Genomic DNA, 19,797 nt, shown 5'->3' on the forward strand with positions numbered 1-19,797 from the left:
CCGCGTGCTTTCACGGAGAGCGAACGCACGGCGGAGAGCAAACACGACGTCTGCCATCGTGCGAAAGGCCATGGGGGGATAGGAGGGAGGGAGAGGAGGCGACGTTTAGCTGCGGCACCAAACGCGTATCTTGCGACCGGGCACAAGGGGAACTGGAATCTCGCAGGCGAAAGGAAGAAAGCCGGAAGGCAGCGCAGGAGGGAGGGGATGCGGCTTCTGCTCTGCAAGCAACTGCGTACTTGTACTTTGAGCGGCAGCGGGCGGTCACACGCACCATATCTTGAAAGCGATCTGCAACATGGCTCCTACCTTTGTATGCACTGTGCTTTTACCACTCAGTTTCCGTTGAAGCGATAGACCGCACAAACTTTGGCTCGCTGCTGCTGGCGCGCTTGCTCACGCCAGCGTTTTGACAGCGGTTGTGTGCGGTTGAGTGTGATCTATTCATGTTTGCTTGTGCGTGCTGACACCATGCTTGTTAATTGAGTTAGTAAGCGAATGTGTCCAAGTTTATACAGCCGATAAAACTACTATTCTTACTCCGTATAGCTCTGTACTAATTTGCTATCTCAATTGATGCTTCGCCTTTCGAGCAAGCTGCGACTTTTTTTTTCTGATACGACCTTCCACCATTTCGAATAGCACAGTCACTAATTTTGCATTTTGGACATATTAACAAAACTATCATGAGCCAGCAACGCATCCTACCACAATTGCCAAACTTGGCCGGGACAAAGAAATGCACAGCTTGCCGCACACTAAACAAGCGCCAGCGATTCGAATCTGCGGAAGCCAATAAGAGTGCTTCTGTGTCCAACGTGGCAGCAGTAACAAACTGTGATGCTAGTTATTCCACTTTTCGTTCGCTTCTCTTGCTTTTATGTTTCCATGGCGAAATATGGTGATGCAGCTATTCAAAGAACTCTGATCTCTTTATGATGGTTTCAAAATGCCGGCTTGGCATCAACGAAAGGTCCTGCACTCCACGGTGCTATGACACCTCCTTACGCATAATTTTCTACCAAATTTTAGTCTACAGGGCACTAGAAAAGTGTGAATTTCTCAATTCTACATCACCTTTCTAATACTAGCCAACAAGGTAAAGATAGAACCGAGGATTGCAGGGAAAATAAAAATGGTAATTTTGACTGGGTGGGCGACATTTGCACTGCCGCCCACTGTTGGGAGAATCCTTACGGCAATAGGCAGCGACATTTTCACAATCCTAAACATTATAGTTAGCATATGTGGATGTGATGTCAGGAAGGTTATTCAAAAGTTCGCTACTACAACAAAGTCTTCAACGATCATAACTTACACAAACACCCCCCCCTCTTTCAGATTGGTTTGGATTTACACAAAACCACCTCACTGTGAAGCTCACTGATGAACCATTACTTGGAATGTCAAGAACTTGCCCTACTGTGAAAAATACAACTAGCACTTCCATAATGTACAACAATATTTGCAATGCTGTACAGTCTACTGCCATTAATTCTACCCTGACAGGACCGATTTATCTGGCGGTCAAATTAAACAAGATGCAGAAAAACCTCAAGACACACCGCCGATTCATTTGGCAGCATTTTACAGATTTGAACACACCCCCAAATCAAGTGCGCGCCCCCACTTTCTATGTGTCCAAAGCAGAAAACTAATGTACAAATGACATTAAAGCTACTAAACAATGTAAAAAACTAACACGCACAAAGTTTTTCAACAAAAATGTCGCAGTTCTGCCTGAAAGACAAAGCATTGATTGCGATAGCAAATTAGTAGACAGAAGTAAGGATAATAGTTTTATCGGCCGTATAAACTTGTAAACATTCACGTAACTAAATTAACAAGCATGGTGTCACGAGCGCACAGGTAAACATGAACACATCTCGCTCAATGACAGCGGAAACTCGCTGTCAAAACGCTGGAGTAAGGAAGCGCGGCAGCAGCAGCGAGCGAATTGACCTTCACGCTGCCTCTCACTTCAACGTGAACTAAGCGTTGAAAGCACAGCGCATACTAGAACCGCCATAGTAGAACCCCTCCCACCTCTCCACTCGGTGCCTTGTGCGTGACGGAAGACAGCAAACTTCCTCCTCGCTTTCCTCCCTTGCGCGCAGAGATTGAGCCACGATTGTCGGCTCCCCTCGCACGCTTTCACTCGCACATACAGCATACGGTGCGCGGCGAGAGTGTTGTCACCCTTGGACTTTCTACAGAACATCACGGCGAGTGCAAGAATGTGTCTAGAGTGTCCATATAATTGCTATCGCAATAAAAAAAAATGGCCATGGGTCTAACATGAGTTGCACAACGGCAGCTGGTTTTCTTAAGTCAACTTCGCCGCAATACATCCATCTTATGCAGTAAAGCACCCGAACGTCACAAAGGCAGTTTTGGTGCCAAATGCACATTGGTGGATTTGGCAGAGATCTGCCTGGTTCAGAACAACTGAATTAAAGAACAAAGAACTCGCCCCTGAAGAAGGAGCTTGTCGGGCTCCGAAATGTCAGGTTTTTACATTTGAAATAAATTTCGTTCGAGTTTCCTTGTGCTTTAATTCGGTTTTGTTATCGTGTCCAAGGGCCCCACACAGACAATTTCTGGCCCAATTTTTTTGAAAAAAAAATATGTGTGTTAGCATTGGGTAAATACCATAATCAGACCTTGTGAGCTACGGTTCTTGCTGGAAATCCTCCTATGGCAGGCGGAAAATAGGCGTTTTCGACGGGAGATTTTTGCTGTGTTTAATACAGCTGATGTGGGTACACGGTCAGCTTGCAAACGCACTCTGCAGACCGGCTGCCTCACAAGTTCTTTCGCAATTGTTCTCTCGGCGGATGCTTGACTATTTCACCAAAGCTGTGGAGGGGACAAGGGGTGCCCAGAGACCCTCGCAAATCTCTATAGGGCCCCCTTTCGAGATGAGAACCCATATAAACAACTGAGCGCCAGGTCGTGGTACACCTCTACCCCTTACCGGCGGCCCTAAGATTCGAACCCAGTATCTCCCGCTTAGGAGGTGGGTGACTGCAGTCATGGCCCAGTGGGTAGAACACCTAGCTCAGCTGCGGGAGGTGCGTGGTGCCATCCCCACCGGCGGACACCTACCGGATTATAAGGGTACAAGCATCTATCCAGCCAGGCATTGGGCTTTCCAGGGGTGTGTTGCTTGGGAAAGGTTTGTACAGACTGCGATACTTACTGTGCAAGAACGCACAACAAGAGTTAAGCAGGGTGGGGATATTTTGTCTTATTTCGGACATAGCCTAACTCTGAAAGTAGACAAGCTGCTGCCTTTTTCCACAACATATGCCCACAAAGAGGCATTTAAGTGCAGTATTATGTGTAATACAAGCAACAGAACTGGCTAGCAGACACAGCTGACATACAACTCGGCCACAATCCAACTCTTCGCAAGAAAAAGAGATGCACCAATATGAAAATGGCACTGATGTGCACTCCTGAAGAGCCAAATGCCTGGGCAACTATTTTGCATGCAAAGCACCCGAGGCTTCCTTGGCACATTAAGAACATTAGAATATAGAGTCAAACCTCGTTGAATGAAGTCCCATTTGACACAAACATACCTTCATTATATCCAATATTTGTTATAAGCATGCATTCAACTATGAGTAACATCAGGGAAAATTTTTTTTCGAATTACTTCGTTATACCCAATAATTTATTACATTCATCTGCGTTATATTGAAGAGCAACTGTAGTGGGCTTCCCAAGACTGAGAAGTGCGGCGACTTCTGTCCCGTGGCAATTCATCGAACGGAATTCTGCGGTAGTGTCTCTCCAGCACCCCAGCTGCCCAAACAAGATAACCATCAGAAATGGGTGAGTATTCACCTTGCGCAGACGACAGTAACGCATCTTCCTCTGCAGCTGCTCCAGCTTCTGGCGGGTGACCTGGTTCTCTCTGTGCCGGCGGCTCTCAGAGGCGCTGTCCTCATCGCTCAGCTCCCGAGGCGTGTTGTCCTCACTGCACCTTGCCAGTCACGCATGCACTTAGGGTGCGCACCAGTTCTCGCAGCCAGAGAGTGCACAGCAAAGTGAGGGGGGGAGGCCACGCTAAAGTCGCTCCAATCCCCATCGCGGGTGGCAGAAACGCATGGGTAGTATGCAGGGTCGATGCAGGCTTCCCATGCGTCTCTTTACCTGTCCAAGACAATACCAATGGCACCTTAGAAGCAAAATTTTCCTTTTGCCAATAAGCACCTTTTCACCATAGCCAACTTGCCTGTCATTTGCAAGCATCATGGACTGCTTATCTGTGGAAGCAAAGTATCACTACAAGAAGTTACAGTCTCCCTTGTGCAATTTTATTTCAATTGGGTGAAGTCCTAATAAAACCATGGCTGAGAATGTATCCTCAGAAAAGGCCACAAAGCGGGAATATGAAGAGCTTGCTGAATCTTCCATTACCATTCCTGCCTACTTGAACATCGCTGAAATATTGAAAAATATAATGTTTCCAAAGTTGAAATATAGAAGCAATTGTACATTTAAAGCATTACTTATGGGCTGACCAGACGAAATAAAGAAAAGCAAAGTAATTCCTGCAATAAATGAAAAATGACAAACTTTCTTAAGGTAAGCAGATTTTGTTTTAAGTGCTCAACATACCCCTTTTAATGAAGCAATGTAGTTGTTTTTATGGCTACATTTATAGCCATCTTTAGGCAATCAAGCAGTAGGAATCAGCACCAATGCAGAAAAGTTCACCTAGCTGGCACACTTCAACAGTGGCAAAAAAAAAATTATGTAAATAACAGGAGTAACTAAGGGGTTAGACACTGGCCCTACAGATTCTGCTGGCATTTTGCAAGCCATCCCACCTGACTAGCAATGGCTGCTACAGTTTCTGCAAGCAGTGCTTAATACAAGCCCACTGTTAAGATGTGAAGAACATATTCTTTGAAACAACAGAATGGTGTCCATTGTTACACAGACACTAACTGAGATTAATTTAGTTCAACTACAGTTACATCCTACCACTTAAGATCAGTTACGTGGAGATATTAATCCCTAGGCATGCAATTAAGCTTCCAAAGTAAAACTCGGGAGCACAGCTGGTGGTATGCCACAACATTGGCTAGGCTTAACTGGGGGTTACCATTTCAGTGTTACGTTTTGAAGGCTAGGTTTAAAGGCAGATACTGCAGCACCACCTGAATGGTCATTTCCTTGCATTTTAGTCGACTGTAATCCTCTGGCATCTCTTTTGTGTCAGGATGAGCACAAGTGCATCCGTCAAGAAAAAAAAAAGTTACGACTTGCAGGCTTCTTTCATTTCAACTGAAGAGAATGTACCAGTAAAACAAAAAAAATCTTGGACAAGGCAGTCCATGACGGGGCAATTACACTGTGGGTATTGACAACCATGCACGACACTGGATACAATGTTTTTGCAACAATGCGACAAGAGACAAAGTGAAGGGAAAGTAAAAAATCTACAGCACATTATGAAAGATGAGTGTTGCACAGTCCCTCTAATCTATTCGCCCACTATCTTACAAGCTCAAAGATAAACAAATATACTTTGCGCTTTTGGCATTTGCATTGTTGCTATTGCTTCAGCTATGCTGCATTGACATCTAAATGCAAGAAGCCTGTATGTAAATGTTTGCCATTGTGGTTCCATTGAGGAAAGGCAGTATTGCAACATTTTAATACATCTGGCCTGATGATGGGTTTACCACACTCACCAGGCCCATGAAGTATACCTATTACTTTCACTAGAACTTCAGTCCACATTTGATAGGTTAGGTTCACTTTTAGAAGGCAGTCACCAGATAGCCAAGTCAGGAATTGGGTGCATTGGTTCTAGTGCCTCAAGGCAGTTTTGTCTCTGTCCCACACCCTAGATTTATTTTGATATCTTAGAACACAAAACCATTTTCTGCAAGAAAAGTAATAAGAGTTAGCCCACCTAATTTTAGGTTAAGTTGAAATCTTTTACACAGTGTTAACCAGACAAGTAAGAGTGCTGCAGGTATCAAAGCCTCAGTCTGGAATGAACTGCCTTGGATGCAAGTATGCACATGTGTGTGGCTGTATTAAATATCTAACAATCACCATTCATTGCAAAATCTGCTCACCATTTGCTTCCCCTACAGGCATTCCCAAGCAAGTTTATTGTTATTTAAGTACACTACCAAGCAACACACTAGTAAAAAGTTGTGTAATTTATTCAACTTTGGACAGCAATATCAATGGCAGATTAAAATATTCAAAGAAAGTAGTTCCTCCTTTTGTCTTGCCAAAAGTGATAAGCAGTAATGATGAATAAGAAAATGACTTTCTGTCCAATCAGGTGCATTGGAGAGTTTGGACATTATCAATACAACCAACCAACTGGCTGTGAGAAACAGATTGCACAGCAGTAGCTGCTGGCAATGACCATACCACAGCCCCCAGTGCATGCAACTGTTTTCCCAATTGTTTTCAGATATTTTGAAACATGCACTATAAATGTGCAACAAAAAAGAGAACATATAATAAACAGAGGCTGACACATCAGAATCTAGCCCCCCTGACCTTTTGTACAGAAAGATAAAAACAGAAAATGTAATTGTAAAAAGGCCCACACTTTCCTTGCTCATAACAGACAAGAGGCCAAAAGATGACATCTGAATTATGTTTATTAGTTATGAAACACTAGTGTCCACACAAATAAAAACTGATCTGAACAGCAAGCACCCAAACTAAAATTACGCACACATTTTGCTCTATTCTAGGCCAAGGCCACTGTAGTGGACACAAAAGTAGATGACAATGGTGCTCTTGACACATGGTGCTCTAGTCAAACTTAGTAGTCATGCTAGCACAGCTTGCGAGGACTTGTATCAAGGATTCACTGTCATCCACACCTGATGTGCCTGACCAGCCTGCACGACGCACAGGGTAAGCAAAAAAGCATTTTACAGTGAAGCTGTGAAGGGGAGTTTCGCAGCCCTTTTTGTACGGAATTGTGCTCGGCATCAATCAGCAACGCAACCTATGTCCGAATCACAAATTTTTGCTTTGAAGCATAATTACCAATGTATAAAATAGTTACTTTGCATACACATCACACGAATAGACAGCACCTTCCTTTTTTTTTTCAGCCAGTAAATAGAAAAAAATTTTGCTTCTCAAGTCATTTTACTGGCTCCACATTGGAAATGAGCTACGAGATTGTAGGCTGTGGTGGTAATAAGCAGCAAGCAATGCAGTTGGCGTGGGAGCCCCAAAGCAGCCATAGGGTCAGGGCGTTGTTGAATCATCAATAAGAACAACCGGCAAACAGACCCATAGTACTTCTGACGAAGGGTGCGAGAGCTCGCTTATACAGCTTTGTCGTCTGATGTACAAGCGTCTCAGATTGGCATACATCTTCAAAGGATTTTTTTTTTTAATTTGCTACAAGCTGCACACTGCTAGCCCCACTGCTGCACTTAGCACGTGAAAGTGCACCTCTGGCATGATTTATCTGACAGTTGGTTTAGTTTATTGCGATCTGCAACAGAGAAGTACAGTTGCCAGCATACAGGCTGACCCGCATAGTTTGTGGTTTCATGGTTAGGCATAGAAAACATGGACACAAGAGGTTCTGCTGTCCTTTCAGTTTCTGTTGTGTACTTATTTCCTATGCTTAACTTTTCAAAGGATGAATCCTTACCATCTCGCTCGGCTTTCTGTCTAGTGAAGTACCCACTAGCACCCACTACAAAGGTGACATTTCATTCCCATAAATGACAACTACAAAGCAGGCAGCCCTACGTCTTGTCATCGTTTACAGAAACCAAACGAGTTCTGCTGACACCCACAAGGTGCAGGTAGATTCACGAAAGGAAAAGTTGCCATCCACTAAATTGTTCCCATTCCAGTGCTTTAACTTGATTAACTCCTTCCCTACCGTGTCCATTGGGCATTGTTGGCCCACTAACAATGGTTTAGAACGCCATTTTCGAGACCATTAGTGTCGCTTACAGATACACTGCGGCATCTGATGTATAGTAGGAGCATAGTAGGAGAACTAAGAGTTAGTTTTTTTCCCGCTTGGCTGAGATTTTTGAGTGGGCTTCGAATACATGTGCACGCTCGTCAGTTGAAAGCGAAAACAACCGCCTCCTGAAGCAGCGTGTGCGCTCCGAAGCATCGCAGATCTTGCAATTCTACAGTGTCTGTGGGTGATATTAGTGATGGCTCAAACAACAGCAAGTAAGAGGATGCTGCCTTTTCATCTATCTGATTCTGAGAGCAATTTTTGTAGCGCAAGTTGTTTTGAAGGAAACATTTTTATTCCTTTGCAGATAGTGACTATTAGACAATGAAAGATTTTGTATATTTTCAAATTTTTTTTTTTTAGGTACAAGCGTATTTTTACAAGCCCTGTTCAATTTTATTCTACCACCTTGTTTTTGGCAATTTATATTTTTTTACAAAACAAATCTGGTAAAAAATGAATGTCCAAAAAGCGAATTCGTTCTGCTTTGCTTTCATGTATTGCATAAAATTTTCAGTGCAATAGTTCCTTCAGAAAAAAAATCTCGTGTAACCTACAACATTAGCCATGTTGCCCTTGGTAGAGTAAAAGTTAAACTGCCCTCACACTGCCAATCAATTACCTTCCAGTTGGCTCAGAAGGTAGAGCGACTGCCCTGTAAAGGCATTAATACCTGGTTCTGTGCTTAAACCAGAATCAATTTTTTCCACCAAGCAGCTTTTCACGAAAACCCTTGTGGGTTCACTTTGTACCTTCACGCTACTATATAGGCCTTTCATTTGCGAAAATGCAGTGTCCTCTTTGTTCCACAGGGCCAGCAGCCTTATGACAACATCTGGCCACCACCCCATGACAACGTCTAGCTGCACTTTACGAGCTTCCTAGCAGTCTTTCCAAGCAGTCTAGAGTTGCAGTCCCTGAAGAGCGGTTTCACTTCAAATACAGAATTCCGAATAAGGCTCTGCAGCATCAGCACCCGTATTAGTAGCTGTTAATGCCTTCCTGAGCTCGAGTGCTTGTCAATAAGAACAACAGCATGCAGTCTTCACCTGAGCAGCCCCGTAGGCGACCTAGGAGCGCTGTCCAGTACAGTGTACAAATGCACCTTGTCCCCGTCTCGCATCACCACCAGGCGCACTGCCCGCAGTCGAGGAACATTCAGGCTCATCTCCTCGCTAACACAAAGACAGCAGGTGCAGAAGGGGGGAGGGGAAGACCCGGAGAAGTGTAAGACAAAAGTCCACTAACTTTTTTCACTCGCAAAATGCAAAGAAAAATTAACTTTTTGCCTCACATTCACAATGCATTCATTCCAAAGCTGGAGATTACTTCAGATCACTGCTGCAACACTAATGAGCCATCTTTAGTCCACACATCCTCTAACAAAGAACCTCTAGGCCCGCTTAGTGTCAGCTTTAGAAGAGTACATTAATAAGCCTGCTAACCTGGCTCCACAGGCAGCGACACAACCACAATGCTAAAACAATGAATGATGGGTGCACACCAAGATGAAGTTTTTATATGACACTGTCACAAGCTAAACTTCACTGTCTTCTTCAGTACAGTTACATCACAACAATGACGTCAGTGTGGCATTCAATGAAGTTTTCCTTTCACTCTGCAATGGTAGTAGTCATACGCTCACAATGAAAAGCATACACCCACCCTTTGGTGTCTAGATACTTGGCCACATCATTCAGGGTTGGGCGCTCCTCCAGATAGGCTGCAATCAGGGCACAACCAGATCCAGATAAGAGCTCTTTTCAAGAATATGTACTCAAAGTAAACTGGAATTGGAACAATTCATTTCATTCGTCACTCTTTTCGAACCCTTCCTCACTGGCCTGGATGCTCCCATGCCACTGTTATCACTGTAATCAGTGACATGAATGAAAAGTGGAATGTACAGTTACACAATACTGCCTCAGCTGAATAAAGTATGGCAGAAAAATACACATTAAAAAAACAAAACATTTCTGAAACTGAGGCAAATGCGGATCAATATACAGTAATGCTCATTTAACACTTCGGCACAGTCATTTTGCAGCACGTTATCATTTCCGGTTGCAACAATTCCAGAACAAAATATTAATTGCCACAATACATACGTGTCATCAAACGTCCCAGAACAATCACATGGGCTGCAACAGACATCGCAGCGACAACTCTTGGTTAGTGCGAAACAAAAATGCTTATGCTCTGCTCTTACCAAGGAGCAAAACAATATCGAACACTGGATCTGAAGGTGACACACCCCCACAACAAAAGATGCCTTACTCAATGTGTGCAATATCATCAAACCTCTCAAACAAAATGGTTTAAAACTAACAGACATAATCAAGTCATCACAATTCCCATAGACACCCATGCTTTTAATATCTTGTCTGAACAAATTACTAACTTCCTTCAAATAGATATAACAAACCCCTTTTAGTTCGGAATGAAAATTTACTAACCAATTTGTGCTGATTAAAGGGATATTAATGGCAAATATTAAGTCAAGCTAAAGTGAGAGATAAATGCTCGAGAATATCTAAGGCGTCAATATCCAGAACAGAGCTTTAGTAATCAAGAAATTGGGTGTAAATTCGGGACACGATTTGAGACTCCCCTGAGACCTTCAAATACCAACCCGATGACGTAGAAACTTCGCATTATAATGCTGTCACTAATACTAAACCACTCCTAATAAAAAGATCGTCGCTTGGCTTGGCATTTTGTCAAAGTCCCTCACCGTCTAAAAGTCATCGCTGGATACCAGCATAAAGAAGAGTTTTGCTCTTTAAAAAAAGTCTGCTCAAGAACAGCAGCGACCATTGTACGAAATCGGAAAATTGCAACTCTCCCCTGGCATGGTCCTAAACGGATGCAAGACCTGTTACGTCGCCACCCCTTCTGCGCACATGGTGACGGCAAAAATGAATTAGTGTAGACAGCTGTATAAGAGACCGCAGCCAGAGACTCATTTCTTTTGTTGGTCGCATGCACTAACAACGGTTATAATGAAGTAAATTCGCCTCCTCCTTTGATTCCATTATAGCGAAGCTTTACTGTAAATAGTAGAGTGATCGTCTTGCATCAGTTGTTAGGATGGCCATGAGCTGTTGCACCATGCTCCCACAGCACAAGAACAAGAGAATCAAGCACCAACGTCCCTTGACTTTTTTTTAAGAACTCCTTGCATTGTTCTGCCTGCTTATATAGAAAAACACAGCAAGCATGAGTTGCGAGCATTAACTGAAAAAGCTATGTCCAAAGAGTGAATAAATTGCGACAGACAACAAAATAAAGAGAGATTTGAGCTTACGTTTTTTCCCTACATTTGCTTTAAGGAGAATAAAAGACAGGTTGAAGAACAAGTAAAAATTAACAATCACGAGCCTATGACACCAGAAACTGCTGCTCTCAATTTTGCAATAGCACCAGTTATTACCACAGTTGGTAACATGCTCATAAACACGCTAACACGGATAACACGCTCATAAACATAACCATTGCAGTGCCAGTAGTAAAGAAAGCACCTTTTGTTACTCGGTCATTACTTTTTTTTTTTCTAGGCTGGCTTGCAAAAAAAGCACCAGCAGCAGAACTTTTGAGTCAAATGAATACAGTGATCCAATATTTCAGCACTGGGACACCAATTAATAAACATTAGACACAACATATTCAAACACAACCCAACACCGGTTAGTTTAAGCACAAGCATAGCCCATTTCTCCTATTTTTTTTTTTTTTTCAGCTCAACAATAACTGCATTTTATTTGCTAAAGTCAAAGTACATAAGTAAATATTTCACTGATACGCACACTATGCAAAACTAAAACAGCACTAGAATATAATGAAAGAATCACTGTGAATCCACATGTGTCAGCAGCTTGATATGTACTATTGTGCAGCACTACAAAAGGAACCCTGCAATGGTTTTTCCTTGAACGCAGACTAGCCCTGCACAACAATTTTTGAGCCTCCTTCAACCTCCTCCTCAAACATGCACAGAGCTCAAAACTATTCACAACAATGCATCAACGTGTTAACAGACGTAAGCACAAGGTGTGGTCTTTTCTCCCATTCAGGGCCACTATCACAAGGAGTGTAACTGATCCCCACTCCCCACAGAGTGCAAGTGTACGTGTATGGAGAGGCTATACAAGCGTCCCAGCAATGCAATGTAGGCAAAAAACATTTCGGCGTGGCTTAAAAAAGTGTACAAACATTTGAGTAGCTATACAAGCGTCCCCAGCAATGCAGAGTAGGCAAAAGTGTAGCGGCAAATTAATTCAACGAGGAGAGCTACACACCTTTGCGGGTGTTGATGGGCCCTCCTCGCATACCCAGCACGAGCTTGATGGTGGCTCCATCGGTGATGTTACATTCATGCAAGGATGAGTCGTCTGGCAGCTCCTGGCACTGCCAGATCAGGTGCTGCTGGGACACTGGGATGCCTGCGAGAACAGGGTGACTCAGCCAGGTGAAATTCTCGTGCCCCTAAAGCTGCACCGGGCTGGGCTCCCTTGAAGGGACACTAAACGGAAAAATATGTTCAGCTGTAATGGATAATTATCTGTCCACAATACCCACAAAGCCACTCTTACCATGAGAGAAGGCTTCAAAAGCCAGAAAATATGCGTGAAGATGGATGACAACGCTGCATTGAAGTTCTCGCACCAGCTCGCCATTTCCGATTTTGACGGCTTGGGCCTAGTTACATTTCTGGACTACAAGACGAACTACAGTATACACTCTAAAAGAGCCAAAGACTGAACTTAAACATGCTACAAGATTTTTTACTGTGCCACAATGGCACAAGTAGGAGAGAGAACTTCTGGTAGTGACGTCACACTGACAAACCAGCGCTGGGGTTTCAACATAAAATTTACAAAATGAAAGTTCAGCCTTCATTTCCTTTTCTGCAATCACCCTCCTTACCAGAAATTAACCAAAATAGACTTATGAAGGAATACCTTGTCAATTTCCACTGACTCTTTTTCCTGGCAAGCATCGGAGTGTTTTAAATAATTTACTATAATACCTGTTTTTATGAGCCAGTTTCGGTTTCAGCACCCAGGTGATGGATGCACGTCGGAATATATTAGCTCATTCTATTCCTGCAATCATTTTGACACGAGCATAGCAAGGAATGCGCACAGCAATTTCGGTTGCGTTTTTCATGAGCAGTGATGTCATACCTAGACTTGCTGTTACATGACGTCAGGAAATTTTGCTGTGTCATGATGTCACAATAATGTTGACGATGCCAAGTTTGGCATTTCGAGACCAACTTTGGCATCAAATAAAAATACCTTACAAGTGTTCTCCGTGCTTTTCAATTCCTAAGTAACATCCTTTTGTGGGCGAGAAGCATGTGGTTCAGTTTCTACAACTTCATAAATATTTGTGAGTACTACTTCAATTTACAGGGTCACCGCGGAGAAAAGCTAGGCTAGACCAATACAATGCACTTCTAGAATTCCAAGTGGATCAGTCTTACTGCCAGTGCACATAATTTTGTTTTCAATAAGTGGATTCCTTTCTAGCTTCTTTTCTCAACTAGAGATAAAGTCGTATATCACAAACACATAGCAAAAGTTTGCTGGAGTTTGTTATAGGCAACTTTTGGTATATCAAATTACCTGATATTATATTGAACTATTTTCAGTGCACAAGCCTGTCTGTTGAAACAGGGTTCGACTGTATTTCCCAATACTCTCTGCAACTTTTGTATAGAATGTATTGGGTTGAAATCCATACTTTGAATGCTCATTAACTTCTGCTATTGATTTATGCTCAAAGTATAAAGTACTTAGAACTGTTCAAGAGGACAGTCAACAATACCAAGTTATTTTCATTTGCATGGTGCACGCCTAGACCGTTTTAAGGCTTGGCACAAGTTTGGCTGATACACCCCTTGTATACACCTTTTAATCAAGAGTGCCATGGGTGCCACCATAATGCACTCAGGACTGTAGTGATCCTGCGTGAGCACTTGCTCAAAAGCACAGAGGACAGTAGCACCAAGTGTACCTAGTACCCAATCTCAATAGTCCTACGAGGGGTTCTCACACACTGATGGTAAGATCTACAGAAAGATATGTGGAATAAAACTTTTATGCAAGCAATGTGCAAATATAGACGCATTCATGTTTAATATTTTCACATGCAGTGTGGACCAACAAGTATTTTGCAACAAGAAACTGCACGGGGAACTGCACGAGGAACTGCACGAGGAACTGCACCCACAACCTCACCACAAGGCAACATCACGATGGATTCAGTCAGATAATTAAAAGGACACTAAAAAAAACTCTAAATCAGTGTAGACTAATGAAGTATAGCTTGAAACCTATTTTTGTTAATTTCACATTATTAGGGCTGAGTACTAGAAAATAAAATGGCTAACTTGTTCTTAAATTTCTCACTGAAACCCAAGCACCGGTACGTCAGTAACATCATAAGTACTTACACTATGGGCCATTGTGGTGCTGTAGAAGTTCTCGAAACTTCTAAATTCCTTTAGAATACAATGTAGTCCATATTTACTGGTAAATTAACTATGCCCAAGCAGACACCGTCAAAATATATAACATCATGGCAAGTTGCAGCGGGAATTTAATTTCTGCATATTTTCTGGCTTCTCTAGTGTCCTCATGTTAGAAGTGGATTTTTTAGTATTGCAGAAGCATAATTTATTAATACATCTCTATTTTTCTTTTTCGCATCTCCAAAAAGGAAAGCGTGCCAGATAAATTCCTCGCAGGGAGATTTGCTAACATTCAGCATAAGCACCCCGAGGAATTAGGTCAAAAAATAACTCCTTGTCTCACAAAGCATTTCCCCTAACACAAAAGCAGAGAGAGCTAGAAAGGGATATTCTAGGGCAAACATAAATAACATATTGTAAAAGCAGGTAAATTCACCGTATGTAACAAGTAAAACATCCTTTGCCCTAGTGCCATTTTCAACCAACATTTGTTATTTACTGATTCCCTTGTAAAAGCTAGTCATATGAGCATGCAAACTAATTTCGGAGGATGTGTGGAAACCCAGGTCATGTTTTTCAAGCTTCTCACTGGGTTCCAGTATAAATCTTTAAGCCATCCACACAAACCCTGAAGTGATGCATGCTGCCCACTAAAGAAAGGGTGAGCAGGCAATAAGTGAGCCCTGCCCTAAGAAAGTACCAAGATCCAGGTTCAAATTGCAGGAATAGCTTACGGCTTGTGCGAGAAAAAATGCTGCAGCTCAAGTGAACGGAGATGGGCTTGAGCAGAAGATCTAACGCAGAACACCAACATATTAAAAGAATACAATCCCTGACAAAAGGCGCAAAAGATCGGCAACTGAGAAGGCAACACTGCTATTTGCAGCACTTTAGCTCATGAACTCATCTACAGAGAAAGTGCTATGCTATCGCCCATCCATAACCTCTGTGGAAGTTGCTTACGAGTTATAACATGCTAGGAATTTTTTTTTCTTTATTCCTAGCAAGCTGCCTGCTTCCAAGGAGAACTAATCAGGCTATATAGGGCCAGTATAATGTAAAACTAGTTCAATATGTTTTTATTCCAAATCGGCCATTAGCTCTCCTCGTGATAGGTCAAAATGGCTCAGGCTCTGCCCATATGGGCTGGACCGGAAGCATTCTGACCTATCACGGAGGGCTAACGGCGGATTTGGAATAAAAACAGATTGGACTAGTTTTACATTATACTGGCCTAGGTGAATGCTTTACTCCAGCAAGGCAATGCAACTGATAGAGGGGCCAGCACAATGGTGCTTAAAGAACTGCTCCATTTTATTCATGCAGCCTAGACAATAAAAATCAATGCTACCGCAAACAAGCATGTCCCTTAATTACACAAGTTCTTTACGAGATAAGCCTGACAAGTTGGCAATTGCCGACACAAAAGAGAGCATCATGGGTACCTCGTCATACACTGGATGAAACATTACCCGCAACTGTCTGCTGCTTTTTCATATAAGTAAGATAAAAAAAAAGCCCTTCAGCTTCAAAGAAAAAAAAGAAAAAACTGACGTCCTTCCCCCTCAGTTTCAGAAACAGTGGTACCCTCTGAACAGTGGATCTCCAGCAGGAAGCCATGCATTATGTTTGCCGATTACTGTCAAAACAAGTCGACGTGGGCTGCAATGTCATCTACTGGAGGCAAGCGTTAACTTAGAATGCCGTGATTTACAGAAAGAAGCACTTGAACTACATGAAGTCAACAGCATATTACTAAGCTTACGAAACACAGATAAGAAAACGACAGCAGACATCACAACAAAGAGTATGTAATTACCGCTGCAGGAACTGAGAGCTTCATACAAATTTTCCCAATTTGTAAAAACCTTGCAACCATATAAGGATACCACCGTGTTATGCAGAAATTTATAAGCACATTCATTAACCCTTCTATTCATGGAAACAAACAACAAAAATGGGCATAGCAGGGAAATTACAAGTTTCTTTCCTTTAGACATTCGGACAAGCAAAACGCATGCAGCCTAATGCCATAAATATTAAACATCCTCCACGGAAGTTGTCTCCTTGGACATACATCAACAATACTTCTTTAGAACATGCTCTCCTGCTGCTTAATTCTGCTATGTTTCGTTGTTTGGTTACTACTTCAAGCATATTTAATGCACTTGCAACAAATTTATCAGTCAGTTTTGGAACAGCCTCAGTAAAGCCTTCAAAGTCGAGACATACTGAAAGATGGGATGATAAAGCAGCACTCACCTGCATAGCCAGAAGAGAACTATAATGAATGTCATGACATACAGGTGGCATGCTCTAAGAATAATTATTTGAATATAATACAAACACCGCTTGCACAAGCTTCACTGAAAAGAAAATCGTACTTGGAGCAAGCATTCCAACAATGAGCATCGCTCTAAGTAATTGTTAGCAAAGAAAAACAGAAGAGTCAGTATGCACCATTCGTTCACACGTTAATTATGCACCTTTTCTATGCTAATGCATCCTCTTGCTCAAGTAATCAATTTCCTCACTCGATATCCCGATGGCAGTAGCAGTGCGACATGCACCATTCGTCTGCGTACCAATTTGTCGAAAATGTTAGCAAACGTTACTGTTTCACCCTGTAAATGCTGATCCACTAAGAAAAATTATCTGGTATCGTACGCGCTTATTAGCCAGGAAAGCGTCATCGCGGTTACTTCTTTCAATAGCAACGACGTGGGACCAAGTCGGGCCGCTATAGTGGCGAGAGCATCGCGAGACGAGTACAGCGGAAGTTCGCTGCGAACGTGTGCTGCCGCATGACAGTTTAAACACAGGCTGGGGAATGGACGATGTAGGTGAGTACTTGGCGTCGCGTTTTCCACGCTCCATGCAAGAACGTGCGGCCAAAAACAAGGCAACAGTCGACGGCCATGAACGCGTACGTTACGTTCCCGGCCCGGAGGAAAAGGAAAAATACGTCCAAAAATAATAACACGACCAGTGCGGTCGTTCGAGGTGAACGATCGTGACGCATGTGTCACCCATTCGATGCTGTTACTTCAACGAATCGGCCCAGACTTCCATTCGAACGGCGTTTTACTTTTTTCATAACGGGGACCTAGAACAAGTGGCGACAAACGTAAACCTACGTAAACCACCAATGCGGCATCAGGCGAGAGGCGACAATTGTTTACGAAGACATCACGCGCAGTCGCCAACACACGCGACGCAAGGGGTCCCCGTCGGTCGAACGCTTCGGCACGAGCCGTGTACTACGTGGCACGGGCTGGACGTTGTTCTCCTATGCCCTCTCAACATACATTCGTTTCACGGTACCGTATGAATAAACGCCAACACGTTTGCCGACCAGCCCAGAGAAGGCCTAAACTTTCTTGCGCCTGAAACACAGTTTCGATACCGCTCGCGCGGCGCCGGGATTGTAGATCAGGCGAATGCACACAGAACAACTTATCACTAATCAAAGCTGTCGTTTCGAACCAGGGAGTTCTGCAACTTCGAATAAAAAGATCAACAGCCCTTTCCTGGCGCCCCGCGTCCAGTGTGCCGAATGCCGGCTCGGGTTTCCCCAGTCACACACGCAGAAAAAACGCGTGGTTGGTCTCAATCGCTGCGATGCGCAGTGCACAAAATATTGGAAGGCATAAACGAAAACCTGCCGCCGTGCCGCTGAAGAAAACAGGAAAAGCAAGCCCAAAGTGAGAAATGCTAGACAATCGGCCGCAGTTCACGGCGTAATCGCATACTGCCTAGGCACGTTCCAGAACGCCGCCGCATCGAGGCACCCTGAATGCGGCGCAGTTCTGACGCCAAGTGCAAGAAAACACAGCGGATGGTGGCTACATACGCACCTTCGAGTCTTGATATCCTCGACTTGATCGAAACCACAGTGTCCGCAGGCGAGACGAGCAGCTCAAAGGCGGTGCCGTGCAACGTCTCAATGAACACCTCGATCACGTCGCTGCTCGCCATGGTCGTCGTCTTCCAAGTGACGGCGGTAGCACCTGCGGATGGCACGAATCGGTTTCGAACGGGCTCGCGTTCGCCGCACGTTCACCCTAGCAAGCGGCGTCCGTCGAACGCCACCCACGGGCGCTCAAACGCACCAGGGGGGGGACAAAGACTCGGTCACTAAATTAAAAACCCTTTCGTGGCGTCGTCGCGTGCGAGCAAGACTCCGTCACGTAAGCCTTCGCGGCTGACCGCTCCGAGCACTTATGGCACGGGGCGCCCGCCCGAAAAGGCTTTACATGATCCTTGTCGGCAGCATATACACCCGACACGCCACGAACGAGCTCGCAACTGACAAAAGGAAGGAACCGCTCACCAGCAGCGAAGGTGCGAGCGGCACAGGGGCGCCTCCAACCTTGAACTTCGGTCTCTTCTTTCGATGTGAACCGGCACTCCCCAAAATCATAAACGCTGCCCACGACGGAAGAAAAACGACGGGCGATTTAAGAAATCGGGAAGAACTTAAGAGGGAGTGAGTTGTACGAATGCTAAAGCGCGAATGACCCGACAGCGTCGATGCGCATTCCGTAGCTAGGATGGGCTCGCTGTCATCCGATGAAGCACCGCCACCACGAAGTGAACGAAGACAGCCGCTGTTGCTACCTCCATCGGGTAGGGCAGCTGCCTCGAGCGCACTGGAACAATCGCACGCGCCCCAGTTCACCCACGTCCCGATCAGTAGCGACTACACGCGTCCTAGGCACATTGATCTACAGTCCGCTGCTTCTTGCCTGCCTCAAAATAAAAGGAGGCCAGCAGAAGGATTCACTAAACACCCGCAGACGAGTCACCACCCAAAACCCGGTTGCCCACGGCAACCTGAATTTAGTCCAAAATGTCTGTAACCTGCAAAGGAAAAGTTCTTTTACGAACACCTCCCCTTAAAAAGAACAGAACCAACAAAAAGCTTTAAACTTAACTTTTAAAATTAATAGCCCCATCTGTAGGCTAAAAAAACAGGTATTTATAAACCCGTACAAAATGTCAAATTATATATATAAGTACGTAATTTAAGGAAGATGGCGCAGCTGTACGTTAAGTATGCAAACTGATTTGCGAAAAAGTCTGCGTTTTTGAAGAAAAGTTAAGCAGCTTGCACCGTTAAAAACCGTCAGTGGTTGCATTGGCATTTAAAATAACCAGAATTAATTCATGTTGGCTTTTTATGGTAAACTGTTAGCTTTGATACTGTGTGATATGCACTTCTTGGTGCCTGGTGCAGCGTCGTGTAGCCTCGAGAGCAGTAGCTTGGCTACACCGGTACGTATCTAGCAACCATGTGCTGAAATGAGCGCGAAGTACGAAA

General features: G+C 43.8%; 1 protein-coding gene across 1 annotated transcript in view; it reads right to left on the reverse strand.

Annotated features, from left to right (window-relative positions):
- LOC119444751 (uncharacterized) overlaps nt 1–19,319 on the reverse strand; it is a 91,737-nt gene extending 72,418 nt beyond the window's left edge. The window contains 6 exon segments of the mRNA XM_049662686.1: nt 3,856–3,988; nt 9,046–9,171; nt 9,662–9,719; nt 12,295–12,438; nt 18,332–18,484; nt 18,808–19,319. Of these exon segments, the coding sequence (XP_049518643.1) occupies nt 3,856–3,988; nt 9,046–9,171; nt 9,662–9,719; nt 12,295–12,438; nt 18,332–18,452 (582 nt within the window). The 5' untranslated portion in view covers nt 18,453–18,484; nt 18,808–19,319.
- Between the last annotated feature and the right edge of the window lie 478 nt (nt 19,320–19,797).

This window comes from Dermacentor silvarum, chromosome 1 (genome assembly GCF_013339745.2).
Source record: "Dermacentor silvarum isolate Dsil-2018 chromosome 1, BIME_Dsil_1.4, whole genome shotgun sequence".
In the NCBI taxonomy this organism is placed as follows: Eukaryota; Metazoa; Arthropoda; class Arachnida; order Ixodida; family Ixodidae; genus Dermacentor; species Dermacentor silvarum.